General features: G+C 32.1%; 1 protein-coding gene across 1 annotated transcript in view; it reads right to left on the reverse strand.

Moving 5' to 3' along the window:
- LOC128989421 (tensin-3-like) overlaps positions 1 to 17,540 on the reverse strand; it is a 567,672-nt gene that overhangs the window by 372,568 nt on the left and 177,564 nt on the right. The window contains exon 3 of the mRNA XM_054411311.1: positions 5,712 to 5,792. Coding sequence (XP_054267286.1) covers positions 5,712 to 5,792 — 81 coding nt within the window. The remainder of the gene's footprint in view (positions 1 to 5,711; positions 5,793 to 17,540) is intronic.

A 17,540-nucleotide genomic window follows, 5' to 3' on the forward strand; every position in this document is an offset into this window, starting at 1 on the left:
ATTTAAAAGATTACAATTTCCTAAAACAAATTGTACTTTTTTACATGTGCAAAAAATATATCCATAAAATAGCCTATAACTATTTTAAAATGTGTCGGTAAATTAAAAAAAAAAAATTCTTTCATTCAATATGAAAAGGCATTCTGTTCAATCAATTATAATATTAATAATTTAGTTGCGCTAACTATACTGTAATCTAGCAAACAGTCCGTTTGGATTTATTTATTTAAGCAGTTTTTTTGTATATTTAACGTGGTGTACACTTAATGTTTGGCTTACCGTAGTTACAATATATATGATCTGTATTGCCATAGTTTTGTTTAGAGTTATAATAATTACTATTTCAATTTAGACATTTCTCATTCATACTGGCACCATTTGAGTCTTTTGCCTTTGGTACTTTTATTATATGCCTGTTTTGTGCATGAGTGGGTCATTCTATATTCATAGAGCATCATAGAAAGTGATTAAATTTAATAGCAAATCCTGATAGATAGGTACCATGATTAACCTTGGTTATGTGCTTTGTTACAGCTTTGTTCATGACTCTAATACCGCTGTAATCTGCTCAGATACAATAAGCTATGAAATCATTTCACGAGTAAACTTATGTAATTACATCAATCTAAACTTCTGCCTTAAAGACATTTATGGGCATAATTTACCTAAACTTATAGTATCTAAATATATAAAAGGCAAAGCCCTCACTGACTGACTGACTCACTCACTCACTCACTCATCACTAATTCTCCCACTTCCCATTTACCTAGGAGGCTGAAATTCGGTACACCGATTCTTTGGGCATTAAATAGGAAAACTAAGTAGTTTTTATTCTGATCGGGCTTTCGGGCTCCGCCCCAGTGTCTCTGGAGTTTTCCATATCAACCTTTTGATTTTTTTCATATTTAAAAGGAATTTCTTAACAGCTGTTTCAATTAAACAAGTTGGTTCTGTTCTATGATGTTCAATAGCATTAAAGTTACAAGGATTACCAACAGGGCGCAGCACTATTATTTTTTTTTTAATTTATGACAACAGCCAATTTTCAACCAAAAGGTGAGTGAGCGTAGCGAACGAACTTCAACCTGGAAGCGAGTTAGCGTAGCGAACGAGCTAACCTGAAGGCAAGTGAGCGGAGCGAACAAGCTCCAACATAAAGTTGAGTGAGCGTAGCGAACGAACTTCAACCAGGACGTGATTGAGCCATGCGAACGAACTCACTTGTGAAGTTAAACGGGGCAAAGCCCGCGGATATCTGTAGCCCTGGCGGGTACAGCTAGTTGAGTATAGTTATACCAAATGAAAACCTTAATTCGCTTAAAAACATGGGAATCAGCGTTTTGAAGCGTCAATAGGCCCGAACATTCGTTAAATGTGAAACCCAAGTAGACAACACATGTTTGTACGAATTATAACGAAAGTGAAGGTTTATTCAAATTGCAAAATTTACTTAGAACATAATAATAATGAGCCTTAGCAAAAGAAATATACGAAATATAATTCCTTGTTGATGCTATAGTCTCAGTATGTCACTGTCTACTCACAGGCATGTAACGCCCATAAGCTCATTCCTATTCGCGTCCATTACTCTTTTAAGAAATTTAAAAGTTTCTGAAAAAGATATTACGTGATAAATTCAAATTAAAAAAAATATAACTATGAATTCGGGGTACTACCATAGTCATTTACCTCAATATTACTTGATAAATTACAGTAACAATAGGCCTAAATGAAATTTACTTTTCCGATATGGATTTAGTCTAAACAAGGACAATAATCAAAATAATATGACTGAGTTTTTCATGAATTGATTAAAAGTGACTAGAATGTTCTGCAATCTTATATTTTGAATGTAGAACCTAACATGCGGTTTAAAACAGGAAGAAACATGCGGTATGGAATAGTTGATTCAGTAAGTTGTTGGAGATTTGAGTAGGTGTAACTGATGCACTTGGTTACCGCTTCTATGATCTTCAAATAATGTGACTATCTTTTATCTTTGTTACAATTTTACACAAATAACTTAGTCCAATATGGCACACTTCTTTCGCAATAAATGATAACTTTTTTGCCTTTTTTTGTCCTAAGACGCTAGGCACGAGCTCGGAATTGTTTTTCACATTAATTCAGGCTAGACCTAGGGGTTGCGGCATTATAACTGGATAAAATCCATTTGGTGATTTGGCGGGATTTGAACCCGGGCCCCAGGAACCGGAGTCCCGCGCTCAAACCACTAGACCAGCTCGGTCCCCAAGTTATTAAGCAGTTTTTAATGCATGCATTGCGGGTCTAAAGTAGCATTTTTACTCTCTTAGGGTTTAAAAATCATTGTTAGTACCTAGGGAGTAATAATCAGCTGTTGTAAACAGTTGTAAATTTTGATAGTGGTAATCGTAACGATCGAAATCATTTAACGATTAATTTATAAGGTAAGCGTTTAGCCCATTGTTGTCGATTGTTCGACATATCGATAGTCTAATGAACTGTAACACAACTATATTTAAATCACTTCTTAAACAGCTTCTTATTTGCATCATCGATGTATAATGATTTGCATTAGTAGAATTGAATGTCGTTTTGAAAGGTTATCTTTAATGATGCAATAAGACAAAAAAAATATAGTTCACCACACGGACAAAAAGTGTCATTTTAACCTTTGTCCATTTTCCTACTTCGGTTTCGCCTAGATTATAGAACTTGACCTCGAATCAAAAAGAGTCACTTTAGGCCCTAGTGATGAAATATACTATTCATATGCTCAAAATGCTTTTCACTTGGAAAAACTTTGTGGAGAATTATATTAAACATAGGCCTACTTTGTGCTTAGAACCAATTCAGTTAAAGTTGTCAAACTTGAGTTTTCTGCAAAAACTCAATATGGCAAAGCGTAAACAACAAAAAGCTAAAACAGCGTTCTTTGAAATTTAAATTTATGAAAATGTTGTAATTCTGTCGGTCGTTATCATGTAAATGTTTTGTTGTTGGTGAGGGGGTTGGGGGAGGCAAAACCTCGTCAGTGCGATGAGCAATTCGTTACGATACAGAAAGCCGATGAATAATCTGGCAATATTTCTTTTTGCGTTTCGAGAGAAAATTCATCTGTGACAGTAGAATTGCGTTTGTACAAGAGTGTGAGGATTCCGATTTGTTTTCTTAAGTGAGGGAGTATTATTATTTTTGTATGGTATTTCAATCATAATTATTAACTATTTAACTTACAATATATACGACGTTATTTGATTAACTTAAAAAATTAAAAATATATTCAAGTACTGAATTTCAAGTACCGAGTGAGATTAGATATAGTAGTTTACGCAACGATTGCGTTAAGTGAGTCTTTACGACACGAGTAGAAAATTTAAGGCACGAGCCTTGGCGAGTGCCTTAAAAACTTCTACGAGTGTCGTAAAGACTATTAACGCGAGTTGCGTACACTACTTTACCTACGACCGTTTTTTAATTACTATCAATCTGGATTTAATTACTAACAATCACTACTGATAACTTTTTAGAGAGGTTATGTTTTCGTGTATTGTCATTGCCACTGAAAGTGATGCAACGACTTGTTGTATAATCAGTTGATTTCCTGTAATTACGTGTTTGTTAAACTTCGTTAAATATTAGTTGACTATTTAACTTACAATATATACGACGTTATTTGATTAACTTAAAAAATTAAAAATATATTCAAGTACTGAATTTCAAGTACCGAGTGAGATTAGATATAGTAGTTTACGCAACGATTGCGTTAAGTGAGTCTTTACGACACGAGTAGAAAATTTAAGGCACGAGCCTTGGCGAGTGCCTTAAAAACTTCTACGAGTGTCGTAAAGACTATTAACGCGAGTTGCGTACACTACTTTACCTACGACCGTTTTTTAATTACTATCAATCTGGATTTAATTACTAACAATCACTACTGATAACTTTTTAGAGAGGTTATGTTTTCGTGTATTGTCATTGCCACTGAAAGTGATGCAACGACTTGTTGTATAATCAGTTGATTTCCTGTAATTACGTGTTTGTTAAACTTCGTTAAATATTACATTGCTAGCAGCATTCTTACCATAAATAATATTGTATCAGGTACAATTCGGCAAATATTTAATTTATTTTTGGACTTCCACCAACTTAATTAAGAATACGCGAGTATCAACATGAACAAGTCGGATCAACAATTAAATTGGTCAACTGATCAGCTGATCAGCTGATTAGTTGACGTTCGAAGCATTACAATTTTAATTCTTTTCTCTCAATACTTGAACCTCATTGGTCCGTTACCAGTGTGGATATGAGAAAACTATGCGGATATGAAATGAAACTATGCGGATATGAAAGTAAACAGCTGTAAAGTGAAACTTTTCAATTCTAAGAACTGGACTGAAATGGCTACTTTAAAAAACGGTCGTAGGTAAAATATTTTTCGCGACACTACGATGTTTTAGCCGTTTTACAAATTTTTATTGGAGGCCGTAAACTACGTACTGCTGTCCATGCCAGCTGGTATCGTCATTTGGGGACCGAGCAGGTTCTTTTATCCCTAGGGCCAAAAATCAGCTGTTCACTTACTTTATTAAATCAATAATGTTTATTAAATAAACAATCAGAGCATCCATAGCATTTCAATATACCTGTTTTATTTTTACTGCTGCCTAGCAACTATCTATATACAGGGTGTCCCAGAACTCTTTACCAATATTTTAGGGCATTGCTCTTGGGTAAGAAACATACCTAAATATCATATTTAAATTGTCCGGAAGTCCTTAGTTACTCACACAGCCGCCATTTTGTTTTTTTCAGTTATTATTTTTTTTCTAAAGAATGGTTAAACTTACGAAATTGAAACTTTGCACAAACATTAATGACAACTAGACAAAGCTACCAAAAAATTATGACGATTGTTCCAATTCATAAAACAAAATGGCGGCCATTAAAAATTTTGTTTCTTAAATAACTCAAAAACCATTGATTTTACAACAATTTTAAATGGCCGCCATTTTGTTTTATGAATTGGAAAAATCGTCATAATTTTTTGGTAGCTTTGTCTAGTACTCATTAATGTTTGTGCAAAGTTTCAATTTCGTAAGTTTAACCATTCTTTAGAAAAAAATTAATAACTGAAAAAACAAAATGGCGGCTGTGTGAGTAACTAAGGACTTCCGGACAATTTAAATATGATATTTAGGTATGTTTCTTACCCAGGAGCAATGCCCTAAAATATTGGTAGAGAGTTCCGGGACACCCTGTATATCATAAGTGAAACAGTTTTTGTTTATTATAATTTTCGCTGATTCCTCAAACTATTTCTTCACATATTAACCTAAGTTGTAGTTTGTATTAACTGTAAGCATTCTGTTTGTGTGCATTATACCATCCGGACCGAAATGGTTTTGCTACTCGTCTCGAACTTAAAATAACTATCTCGAGCCTGCGGAATTCAAAATATGTCTTACTTGCTCTAAAAAGTATCTCAACGTTTACAAATAAAAAATAAGAAAAACAGCAATAATAGGTATTAATAGATCGGTTGCATATATTTTGCGACACCGCACTGTTCTAGACTAGCTTTTGTTTGATAGTTTTTGCAATCATATATTTACCTAATAATATTAATACGTGTCGTCCAAATTCTTAATTGGAAATGAAAATATCTACATGCATTACATGTCTATAAAAATCTCATTGTGGTAAATTAATAGTAAAAAACTCACCCTTAGTCTCTCCAGCTTTGATCTCACAAAGTCCGCTCTCTTGCTCTGATCTGGGCCTGCCACTGGTATTGACCCCATGTACTGAAATAATAAACCCATTCTTAGTTCAGGCCATCAAAAAAAATATTGATACAAACAAAATGATAAAACCACGAATACAATCACATAAGTATATCAATCCAAACTACCTAAATCGTCAAGTTACAGAAACCAAATCATATTACCTTTTTGGCATTAAGTTATAGAAATTTTTACCTTAAAAATTACCAACCTGGTATAAGGAGTTCTTAAATAAACAAATGTACGATTTTAGATTGTTAAACCTGTAAGACGACATGGTCAACACTTAGGAGCGCCGCAATGCTGGCAAAATGTCTCTATATATCTCTACTGGGTCCGCCAGCGTTGACCAATCGTTAAGTTGGCAACACTTTTGTACTCCTCGCGTTAGTTAGTTTAATATCTGAAATTTTGAAGAATATTTACTTCTAGAGTGTAGTAAATGCACTATTGCCATAACCTGTTCTCAATTTTCAAGGATTTTTTTCCCCTGCGACTACTGCTTTGGGCTTTCAACTGATGTAAATGTCACCATGTTGACATAATATTTGACTTACAATACTTGTGAACAATCAAATTTGACTCACGTTATCCGTGTGTGGCCTACAATCTGTATGACATTTCAATGGCGCAAAACTATATTTGCATGTTCACACTATGCACAATTTTACTAATAAGTCATTGTTTTTTTTACGAGAAAAAACAGGATTTTTTAAATAATCCATGTATGTCTACGTTATATATTTTAATGTATTTTATTTCTTCAATTTAAAATGTAGCCCATCTTGTCTGTTACACAAACTACCAACAAAAGAACGCAATCCTAAATTAAACTAGGGGTTTTTGAATTTAAAAAAACTTATGGTGAAACTTTGCACGTAATCATTCGAATTTAAACTGGACTTACAATTACTCAAAAATTGTCTTAAGATTAAATTCGGAATGTACATTTCCTTGTAATTTTGTTATGTTTTGAATCTAAGAAACCGGGGAAAGTACTGTCGAACAGAGACAATCTGTACTGCCCTTTATATTTATGGTTATGAGGTCAATAGGGGGACATTTATTCCTTTTGTGCCTAGATGTCAGGCTAATTCCAGCACCCTCTGTACTGTTTCTAATTTATTAGACAATTCACCCTTGGTTGCTTAAGTTCTAAATTGTTACTTAAGAACGGAATTGCAATAAAATTTGAATCCTGCAATAAAAAAACTGCTTATGAGAGGAATCAAGATATTATTTTCGTATCATGAGGTACCATTTGAATGCAATACCATTTTTTAAGTATTCAACTCAACAGGAATTTACAAAGTTACGTACAAATCGTTAATGGACTTCGTAAAAACAGAATACGTTATTTACTAAAGTTGTTTTAAGAAGTTACTATTGAGCATCGGGCAATACTTTAAATCTACCACATTATTCAGGGGATTAATCATAATTTATATTATTTACATAATGGAGTTTTAGATAACAGACTTCAAACTGGTAAAGAGGTTCATTTTTTGCACGGGTACACCTGTTGAAACACATTTAAAGAGAATCCATTATGCAGGAGTGTTTACCTACATTTCCATACGCAAACTTTAATCTTAATAAAACTGCTGGAAAAAACATAGTTTTGAAGTTCTAAAAAATCGCCTTAAATGAGTGAAACGATTTTCAGCACCCAAAAAGTAGGCATATTTGTTCTACTACTGAACATAATATTTTTTTTTTTCATTCATCGTCATTTTAGCGTCACTTGGAGCACAAAAAAGCTTTTTTTCAGAAAAAATTAGAGAAATGTATAAACTTGAACACAAGAGCACATCTAACGAAGAGATAACGAGAACAATGCGAGGTTATGGTGAAGTCCTTGAACAACTTGTTGAACAACCAATGTTGAAGTGTTCTCTGTGCCTTAACAAGGGGAATAACAAGGCTCAAGAATGTCTTGCAATTTTATTTCATCAATTGTTATCAAGTATGAAGAAAGAACGACTAAATACTTCAATAGTAGAACATATTTTGAGGATAACAAAATATCAGTTTACAACTACTTTTTGTTATTCTAAAATATAATTTAATCACGGTAAAAAAAAAATAGTCACTCATAATTTGACCTTCCGTATTGAATTATTTGACAATCTGGCATATCGTTTTGAATAGTTATTTCAGAATAGACATTAAACATTTTTTTTATCACACTAGCAATAAGTTTATCCTACTGATGTTCTAAACAATGATGCAAGCTGGCTTACAATGTAGTTAGCAAAATTGTACAATATCAGTATTTTTACCTATTAAGTTCTTTAAAATTACTTTTTAATTTGTTAAAATTACTTTTTGCTTATCCTACTGCTGTACTATGTTTGATATCCTGAAAACACATAAAATAACAGAAAACAATATTTAGTAAAATCAACCAATTATTAAACATTCATTCGTTATGGAATATCCATGGAATATCATTCACGGAATATTTCTATATTTTGATAAGTTCCATGCGGTTTTATCTAGGTATTGACACACTTTAAAATTAAAAATTAAAAATCTATTATTAATATTAGAAGCAATGTGACTATTAAAATATTTCGTAATTTATTCATATTTTGTATTCATATGGTTTTAAAATAGTATTCTCGTGTAAGGTTTACGAGACAATATTTTTTTCAGATTTACACCAATAAACGTTTTTACAACAGTTATACCTTAATTTAAAAAGGTATACTCATTTTTGGTTAACTATTATTTAGCATGTGTTACATAGCATTTAATCAAAGAAACAAAAATACTAGAACAAAGTATTGTAGGAAAATGTATAAAAGATAAAAAAGAAGAGGTTATGGAAGCTATTGATTTGAAATAAATACGAATTCAATTCCAACTGTAATGAAGTCACTAGTAATGACTGGTTGGGGATTCTTCCAGATTTACTGGTTAGAGAAAACTGCAAACAAGTTTTACTGCCTTACATTTTACACAGATCTATTTAGGAAACTTTTATCAACCATTGTTATTTAAACATAGATCACATTACAGGCGAATAGCACATAAAATATTATATAATTTTGTAGTTGATTAAAAATAACATATTCTCGAGCTGGCGTATTGGTCTTATAATGGTTCCCTACGAGTTATAGTAAAGAGTAACCGATATTTGACAGGACTTAAGTTCCATTTTACTTATATTCCTGCCCTGAATATAGTACCATTATAAAATAATAAATTAATCCTGATAGTTCATTGGGTATAAGGTTAGCGGTATGTGATACTACTTACCACGCAAATTTAAAATAAAATCGTGTATTATCTAAATGCAAACAAATATATGAGGTTTGCAAGCGGATTACCTATGAGAAGACCTCAAATCGTTAGTGATGAAATATAAAACTAGTAGCAAGCAAATTAATATCCAAATGTAAAACCTTAGTGCACTGTAAACATTAACATCCTTATATATGAGGCTTTTATATTAATTTTTAAGGAAGTGAATTCGTCAATTTACAACTTTTATCATCTGCTAAGCACATTTGTTTTCAGTTATTCGGTAAATCACAATAACATCCACACATCAAATAATTAGAATACATATCACTGTAGTATCCAAAGTTTAACACTTCAGTTTCCTGCATAAAACACTTAATTACACAAGTACAACCCTTTATATCCACTTTATATCCGGTAACCTTTATATCCAGAGTGGACCCTTTAGTGACCATTGTACAACTCAGTACTATTCAAGGCTTAACTACTTAGTATCCAGTGTATGGCACAACAATATCCTCTGCCATCACTTAAGTATCTGATGACACTTCAGTTTCCAGAGGAAAACTAGATTGTTCCCAGTTCCTAGTGTACAATTATTTAGTTGTTAGTGTACAACAATTAACTATTCTGTGTCTAACATCATAGTTTCCAGTGTACAATAATTTACTACCCAGTGGCTAACACTATCGTTTCCAGTGTACAACACTTAACTAGTCAGTGTCTAACATCATAGTTTCCAGTGTACGACAATTTACTATTCAGTGTCTAACATCATAGTTTTCAGTGTACAGCACTTACCTATTCAGTGTCTAACATCATAGTTTCCAGTGTACAACAATTTACTATTCAGTGTCTAACATCATAGTTTCGAGTGTACAACAACTTAATATTCAGTGTCTAAGATCATAATTTCCAGTGTACAACACTTTAGTACCAAGCGTACAACACGACGCAGCAGTTGGGAATTACTTTAGAGACCAGTGTTGAGGGGAAGGAGCAGAGATGGACTTTATTTATTGCAACAGAGTCAAATGGCGACATTTATTCCCTTTGTACTCAGTTGTCCACCAGTTTGCACCCTTCCAGCTTCGTCGATCGAGTTAGACTCTCTTTGTATCTCAAGACCATAAGTATGATTGTGTATGAGATACTATGCAAAAATCGGTATTTAATAAAATATGTTTTCATGTTTTTAAATGGTATTGTTTTTCTACTATATTTGCATTCATAACATACAAATAGTTTTTGCCCATTACGATAAACCAAAAGTTTGACTGTTTCATAACTTATTATTCAAAATTATAACCTTTGTCCTAGGTTCCTAAAAAAAAAACAGATAGGCTGCCAAAAGTTGTTAACGTTTTTATCTACGACCGTTTTTTAAACTAGCCGTTTCAGTTTAGTTCAATAGAATTGAAAAGATTCACTTAACAGCTTTGTCCCCTTACTTAACAGCATTGTGTTAATTACTTAACAACACTGATAACGCAATGAGTTTCAATGGTTGAGAGTAAAGAATTAAAATTGAAATGCTTCGAGATTCAACTAATCAGCTGTTTAACAATTTAATTGTTAACGGTTGGTGCAATTAGTGATTGGTACAATAAGTCGTTTCATCAATGTGGCAATGGGAGGTTATAAACGAAAACATACACCATTACACAACAACAAACAATACCTCTCTTAGAAGTTTTGAGTAGTGGTTAGTAGTAATTAAAAACTGTCATAGGTAAAGTAGTGTACACAACTCGTGTAAATAGTGTTAACGCGTTCGTTGCGTAAACTGTATGTTTAACCTATAAATATTTTTTTTTTCATTTAGAGAAATAAGGAAATTAAGAACCCAATGAAGTTTGGAAGAACAGATATTTCAATCTCAGTTATAATGGAGTTCCCTTGTTCACCAATGACCAGTTCTGAGATGAAGTTCAGCAACTCCCAAATGTAACTATATTGTTTTTCACCACTGTATATTGTTTCATGGTTATATTGTGTCGAGTATAAAATGTATGTACAATTTAGAGTATGTGTCAGATTTATAAAAGGTTTAATTCTACAGATTTTTTTTCATATAAAAATGCTTAGTTTATGAACACCGATAGAACGATGTAAGCTATTATGTTGTAATATTCGAAGGAGCACAACTATTATACTGTTTTAATATTTAGAAAAAAATAGTCCAAATTTAAGCTTCAGCATTCTTTTTGTAATTACACTAAATGATCAAACTCCCTTTCCACGTGTTGAAGTATCTCAAAGCTTTTTCCAGGATTTTGTTGACTTTTATGTTACTGAACAAACACTGACGTCCATACACAGAAAATACATATTTAAATTAAGAGTTAAATTAAAATACTTATGAGCAAGAAGTTTCGTAATCTTGTTACAACTAGTACATCTAGTATTTATAAATAAATTACACCAAATAACTTTTAACTCAAAAAAAAAGAAATTTCATTTTTCTTTTGAACACAATTTACTATTATATCTACCGTACTCCACAACTAGCCTATAGCTAGTTCGTTGAAAATAACGCATTTTAAATAGCTCACATTCTTTACGCAAGGTCTGTGAGTGGATGATGATTAAAAAACACTTAACACTTAATTAATTTTTTAATTGTATTTTTTTGTGAGTAGACGTAGGACAAGAGTCTTCAGAGGCTATAATTCGCTCACCTAACATATAAATTCACCTCTTACCTCAAACACCGCCATAATAGCTATCAACTTACATTTTCCTTTCATATATAGAATAATATACATATATTTTTATTGTTATTCTTAAGGTTGTTTATTTGTAAAATAATATTCTAGTACACATATATTTTGTAAGAGCTCCTGATATCTAAGAGTGATATTTAAGAGTTAGACGTGCACAATATTTATAAACTGTACCCCGAGCACTGACTTGTAGTCCATTCGGAAGAATACTATTTTTAGCAAACATTATGTAATCCTGTATATTTCACGTTGAATAAAGTTAAATGTTGAATGTTGTTGAATCTTATCTTACATAAGTAGTGGAGAACTGCCGGTTTTACCTCACTTTAGACACGTTTTTCCCATGTTATTCTTATGGGGATCATTTTTTGGCCACCAATTCCAAAAATCCTGATCTTTGCCCAAATATCCCTATAAAATTGTCAAACCTTATTTCTTAGTTATTCCCTATAAATATATTTGATATTAAGCAAAAAATAAAAAAAAACTAATTATTTCATTTATTGACCCATGCATGTGTATATGTATAGTAGTATAGGTTGTCGCCGCCGTTTTTTGCGGCACGAGGTTTTTGGGCTAACTCTCCGCCCATGCCTAATTGCTAGTACATTTACCATTCCCCTTTCTAGTTGATGTATTATATTTCTGTCTTATCTTATCTATATATTAGACGTATGAGTTGTTTAATATTGTTAGTATAGTTTGTCGCCGCCGTTTTTTGCGCATCGAGGTTTTTGGGCCAACTCCCCCCCCCTCCCCCTCACCCCCTCACCACTCCCCTCTGCCCCATGCACAATTGCTAGTACATCTATCATTCCCCTTTCCAGTTGATATATTATATTTCTATTTCAAAATCATGTATGTGCGAACTCGGCTCATGGCGTGGGCGCGCTCCTGACTCATGGTTGTGTTGGTTGTTTCTTGCCTCTAGTGGTGACGTGGTGAAAACGTCACTCACTTGGGCTTGCTCCTTGCTAGTCTTGGATCTGTTGAAGTAATTTTTACAAATTTTTAATTTCTAGCTGAAAATTTTTAAAATTTCCAAAATTTTGAAATTTTCGAAAAGTCTATAAATAGAAGTGACACAAATTTTTTTTGTTATATATAAAAATGAGGCCCACCTGTCAACACTGCTCCGTGTCGCTCACCACCAAAAGTAATATGATTCGTCACTACAAGGTAATTCATCAAATGAAGGTGAAACTGTGCAAAGTTTGTAATTTAATCTGTGATAGTAACATTGCTCTAAAATCGCATATATTACAAAGTCACAAGAGTTGTAATTTCTGTAAAACGAATATTGTTGGACATTTTAAAAGACATGTTAATTCTTGCATGAAATGTCCATACACAATGATTAAATTTGTTGGTGAATCGATTAGAACTGACCTTGAAAATACTCTGAAGTCTTGTCCTCTACCGATAAAATGGACTTTAGTTAGGAGAATCAAATTTATAAAATATTCAATGGATCAAAATGGTAAATTAGTTAATGAAAAAGAATGTATAGCAGATTTTCGAAGTCTTACTACCTTAACTATTGAGAAGAGAGATTTAAAGCCTCAAATTGAAAATGCACTTTCAAAGATTGATGCTTCCATACACAAATATCAAGCCCAAGGCAGTGGATGGATATATGACCATACTAAATATTGGCAGTTGCATGTTTACAAGTATAAACCCCTAACTCCAAAGTCATATATCCCCACACCAAAAAGTATTCAATCAAAACATGCTGTTTTAAATATAAAGAATTCTGACAATAGATGCTTTCTTTGGTCGATTTTAGCAGCTTTACATCCAAGGTATGCAAACAATGCTGAAAGGGTTTCTAATTATGTACCCTATGAAAGTCAGTTGAATATGACAAACATAAAGTATCCTGTGAAAATATCTGATATAGATAAATTTGAAACACAGAATGATATAAGTATTAATGTATTTGGGGTTGAATATGATAAATTTATATATCCATTAAGAACGACTAAACTAAATAGTAATACTCACATAGATTTATTATTATTACAAGAAGGTCGTAAATCACATTATTGTTTAATTCGTGATTTTGATAGGTTAATGTTCCACTCTACAAAACATGGCCATAAGCAGCATTTTTGCAAGTTGTGTTTACAACATTTTTACACTAATGATATATTAGAACGTCATGTAACATATTGTAAAAACTTTGATGCTCAACGAGTGGAAATGTCTAAACAAGATACATTACAATTTAAAAACTATAAATATCAACTTAAAGCCCCATATGTAATTTATGCAGATTTTGAATGCTTTATAAACTCTAATATACATATTCCATCGGGATTTGCATTTGTCGTAGTAAAAGATTCAAAAATTATTTCTGAAGAGTTGTACAGTGGCACAAATGTTATGGATGTGTTTTTTGAAAGATTATTTCAGGCTTATGATTATATTAAAAATCAAATGGCAATATATATTCCTCTTCAAATGACCCTTGAGCAAGAGGTATCTTTCCAAAACTCAACACATTGTCACATTTGTGAAAAGCCCCTATATTTTGATAGGGTGAGAGATCATTGCCATTCCTCTGGACAATACCGTGGAGCTGCCCACAATGATTGTAACTTAAACTATAAAGTAACAAAGAAAATACCAGTATTCTTCCATAACTTGAAAAATTATGATGGTCACATAATAATGCAACATTTGGGAAAGTTTAATAAACGTAAATTAAATTGTATAGCTAAAGATATGGAAAAATATATATCATTCTCTGTTGATGATTTAGTATTTTTAGATTCATACAACTTTTTGTCCCTTCCATTATATAAATTGGCTTCCAATTTGAACACATTTAGATTCATACAAAATCCACTACTACAACGTAAAGGTGTATATCCCTATGAATATATGACGGGACCAGATAAGTTCGCAGAGTCTCTACCCCCAATTGAAACATTTTACAGTTTTATAACTAAAGAACATATCTCTCCCAATGAATATGAACATGCTAAAAATGTATGGACCCATTTTAATATACATAATTTACAAGAATATCATGATTTATATCTTAAAACAGATGTATTGCTACTGGCTGATGTGTTTGAGACATTTAGAGACCTGTGTTTAAAAGATTACAAACTTGACCCTGTACATATGTATTCACTTCCTGGACTTACATGGGAGGCCTGTCTTAGAATGACAGGAATAAAATTACAAATATTCAAAGATGTTGACATGCATTTGTTCATAGAAAGTGCGATCAGAGGAGGAGTCAGTATGATTTCTACACGTTACGCTAAAGCAAATAATAGATATATGGGTGAACACTATGATCCCGATCAAGAGAGTGTCTATTTAATATATTTAGATTGTAACTCACTATACTCTACAGCAATGTGCGAGCCACTGCCTGTGGATGGATTCAGTTGGACTAATGAGATAGACTACAAATATAATCAAAATGATGAGTTTGGATACATTTTAGAAGTTGATTTAAAATATGATAAAAGCTTACATGATTTACATAATGACTATCCATTAGCACCAGAGAAAATGAATGGCAAATTAATACCTAATTTAAATGACAAAACTAAATATATTTTACATTATAAAGCATTACAAAAATATGAGGAATTGGGTTTGATTGTAACAAAATACCATAGAATTTTAAAATTTAGACAGTCTAAATGGCTTGCGCCCTATATTAATTTTAATATTGAAAAACGCAAATGTGCTAAAACTGATTTCGAAAAAGACTTTTATAAATTGTTAAATAATAGTCTCTTTGGTCGAACAATCATGAATCAACGCAAGTTTCGTGATATATATCTCAAGGATGAGTCACTATTAACAAAATATGTCACTAATCCAAGGTTTGACTGTAGCAAAAAGTTTGATAACAATTTACATGCTATACATTTAAATAAATTAGTTGTAAAGTTTAATAAACCAATATATTTAGGGATGACCATTTTGGATATCAGTAAAGTAATAATGTATGATTTCCACTATAATTATATGTCAAAATTTAAGAACAAAAGATTTCTAATGACAGATACAGATTCATTAATGTATGCTATAGTTACAGAGGACTTTTACAAGGAAATAGAATGTGACTTACACTATTTTGATACCTCTGGATATAGTAAAGACCATTTCTTATACTCTGATAAAAATAAAAAAGTCACTGGAAAGTTTAAAGATGAATTAGGTGGTCATATTATGTATGAATATTGTGGTTTAAGACCAAAGTTATATTCTTACATTCCTCTAAAATGGTTATATGAAGAAGACAAGCAAGCTTTAGAGGTGAAGAAAGCTAAAGGAGCTGATGGTGCCACTGTTAAACATCTCCTCAGACATCAACATTATTTGAACTGCCTTGCAACTGGGCAAGATTACTATGAGAATGTGACAAGAATTAAATCTATAAATCATCATCTTCAAACCTTAACCATGAATAAAAAAGTACTATCCTTTGACGATGACAAGAGGTTTATTCTAGAAGATGGCATCAATACTCTTGCGTTCGGTCATTATAAAATCGATGTTCAAAATGTGTAGATGTATAATAAATGCAAATGTTAAAAAAAATCTTTCATTTATTTACCCTTACCATCCTCTTGATAGAATTGGTCAAACATAAATCTATATTTGCCATTATTCTTTGACCTTTCTTTGTCTATTACGAAAAAGCCATATTTAGTTTTATCCCAACATTGATGACAGAGATTTTTAAATTGGTCAAATGAAAAGTCATTACCAACATGATTGTGATATACATGTTTTACATTTAAATCATCTTGTTTGAATAATATTAGGAAATTTACATTATCACGTAAATGTTTGTGTACTTTGCTGTAAGATTGACACAAGTAAAAACAGTTAATATTTTTATGTCGACCCATTGAGAAAAATTGTGTAATATTTGGACTATTTATGTCATCAAATACAACAACTGACTGTGATTTTACATCATTTGGTGTGATTTCACAGTCAGTAAACGTGTGTAATTTCACTTCATCACACAAACTAAATATTTCAATTATTTTTTTATATTTTTCTTGTTCCAAAGATTTAGATATTAAATATAAGTTTGTAAATTTTAATCCTTCCTTTCTTACAATTAGGTTATAAATTACAACCGTCTTCCCACTTCCACTTGGACCGCAAATAACACATCGAATATTGGTAGGAAATAGACCCAACTTCTTTGGTATATTTTCTTTAGTATGTACTATTTTAAATTTGTGTTTTTGTTGAATAAAAGACATTTTTTATATAATAAAAATGGTAAAAAATGTTAATAAGAAAACATGTAAAAAGGGCAAAGGTTTATTCCTAAAGCCTTACAGAGGTCGAGGGTTATTGAATACTCTTATAAATAACCTTCCATTTCCACTTCACATACCAACATATCAATACTGTGGACCTGGGACGAATGTACGTGAGAATTTAGCTAAAAATGTACCTCCAAAAAATAAACTAGACTCTTATTGTAAAGAGCATGACATATTCTACATGAATAATCCCGATACTGCTGCTCGGAACAAAGCAGACATGAGATTAGCAGACTTAGCTTGGACTAGAGTAACGGCCAAGGATGCAAATCTTGCTGAAAGAGCAGCTGCTTATGCCGTGACAAATTTGATGAAGGCAAAAGCAAAGATGGGAATGGGATTAAAATTTAATAAAAAAGATGGACAACTACCAGCTGTTAGAGGCCGCAAAAGACGTGCCTCACTTCAGGGGAGTGTACCTAAAAAGCGAGCTAAAAAATCTAACACCAAGAGTAAAAGAGTGCGGAATAGTT

Source organism: Macrosteles quadrilineatus, unplaced genomic scaffold, assembly GCF_028750875.1.
Source record: "Macrosteles quadrilineatus isolate MER2022 unplaced genomic scaffold, UCM_ALF_1.0 Scaffold_3__2_contigs__length_128488019, whole genome shotgun sequence".
NCBI classification, from domain to species: Eukaryota; Metazoa; Arthropoda; class Insecta; order Hemiptera; family Cicadellidae; genus Macrosteles; species Macrosteles quadrilineatus.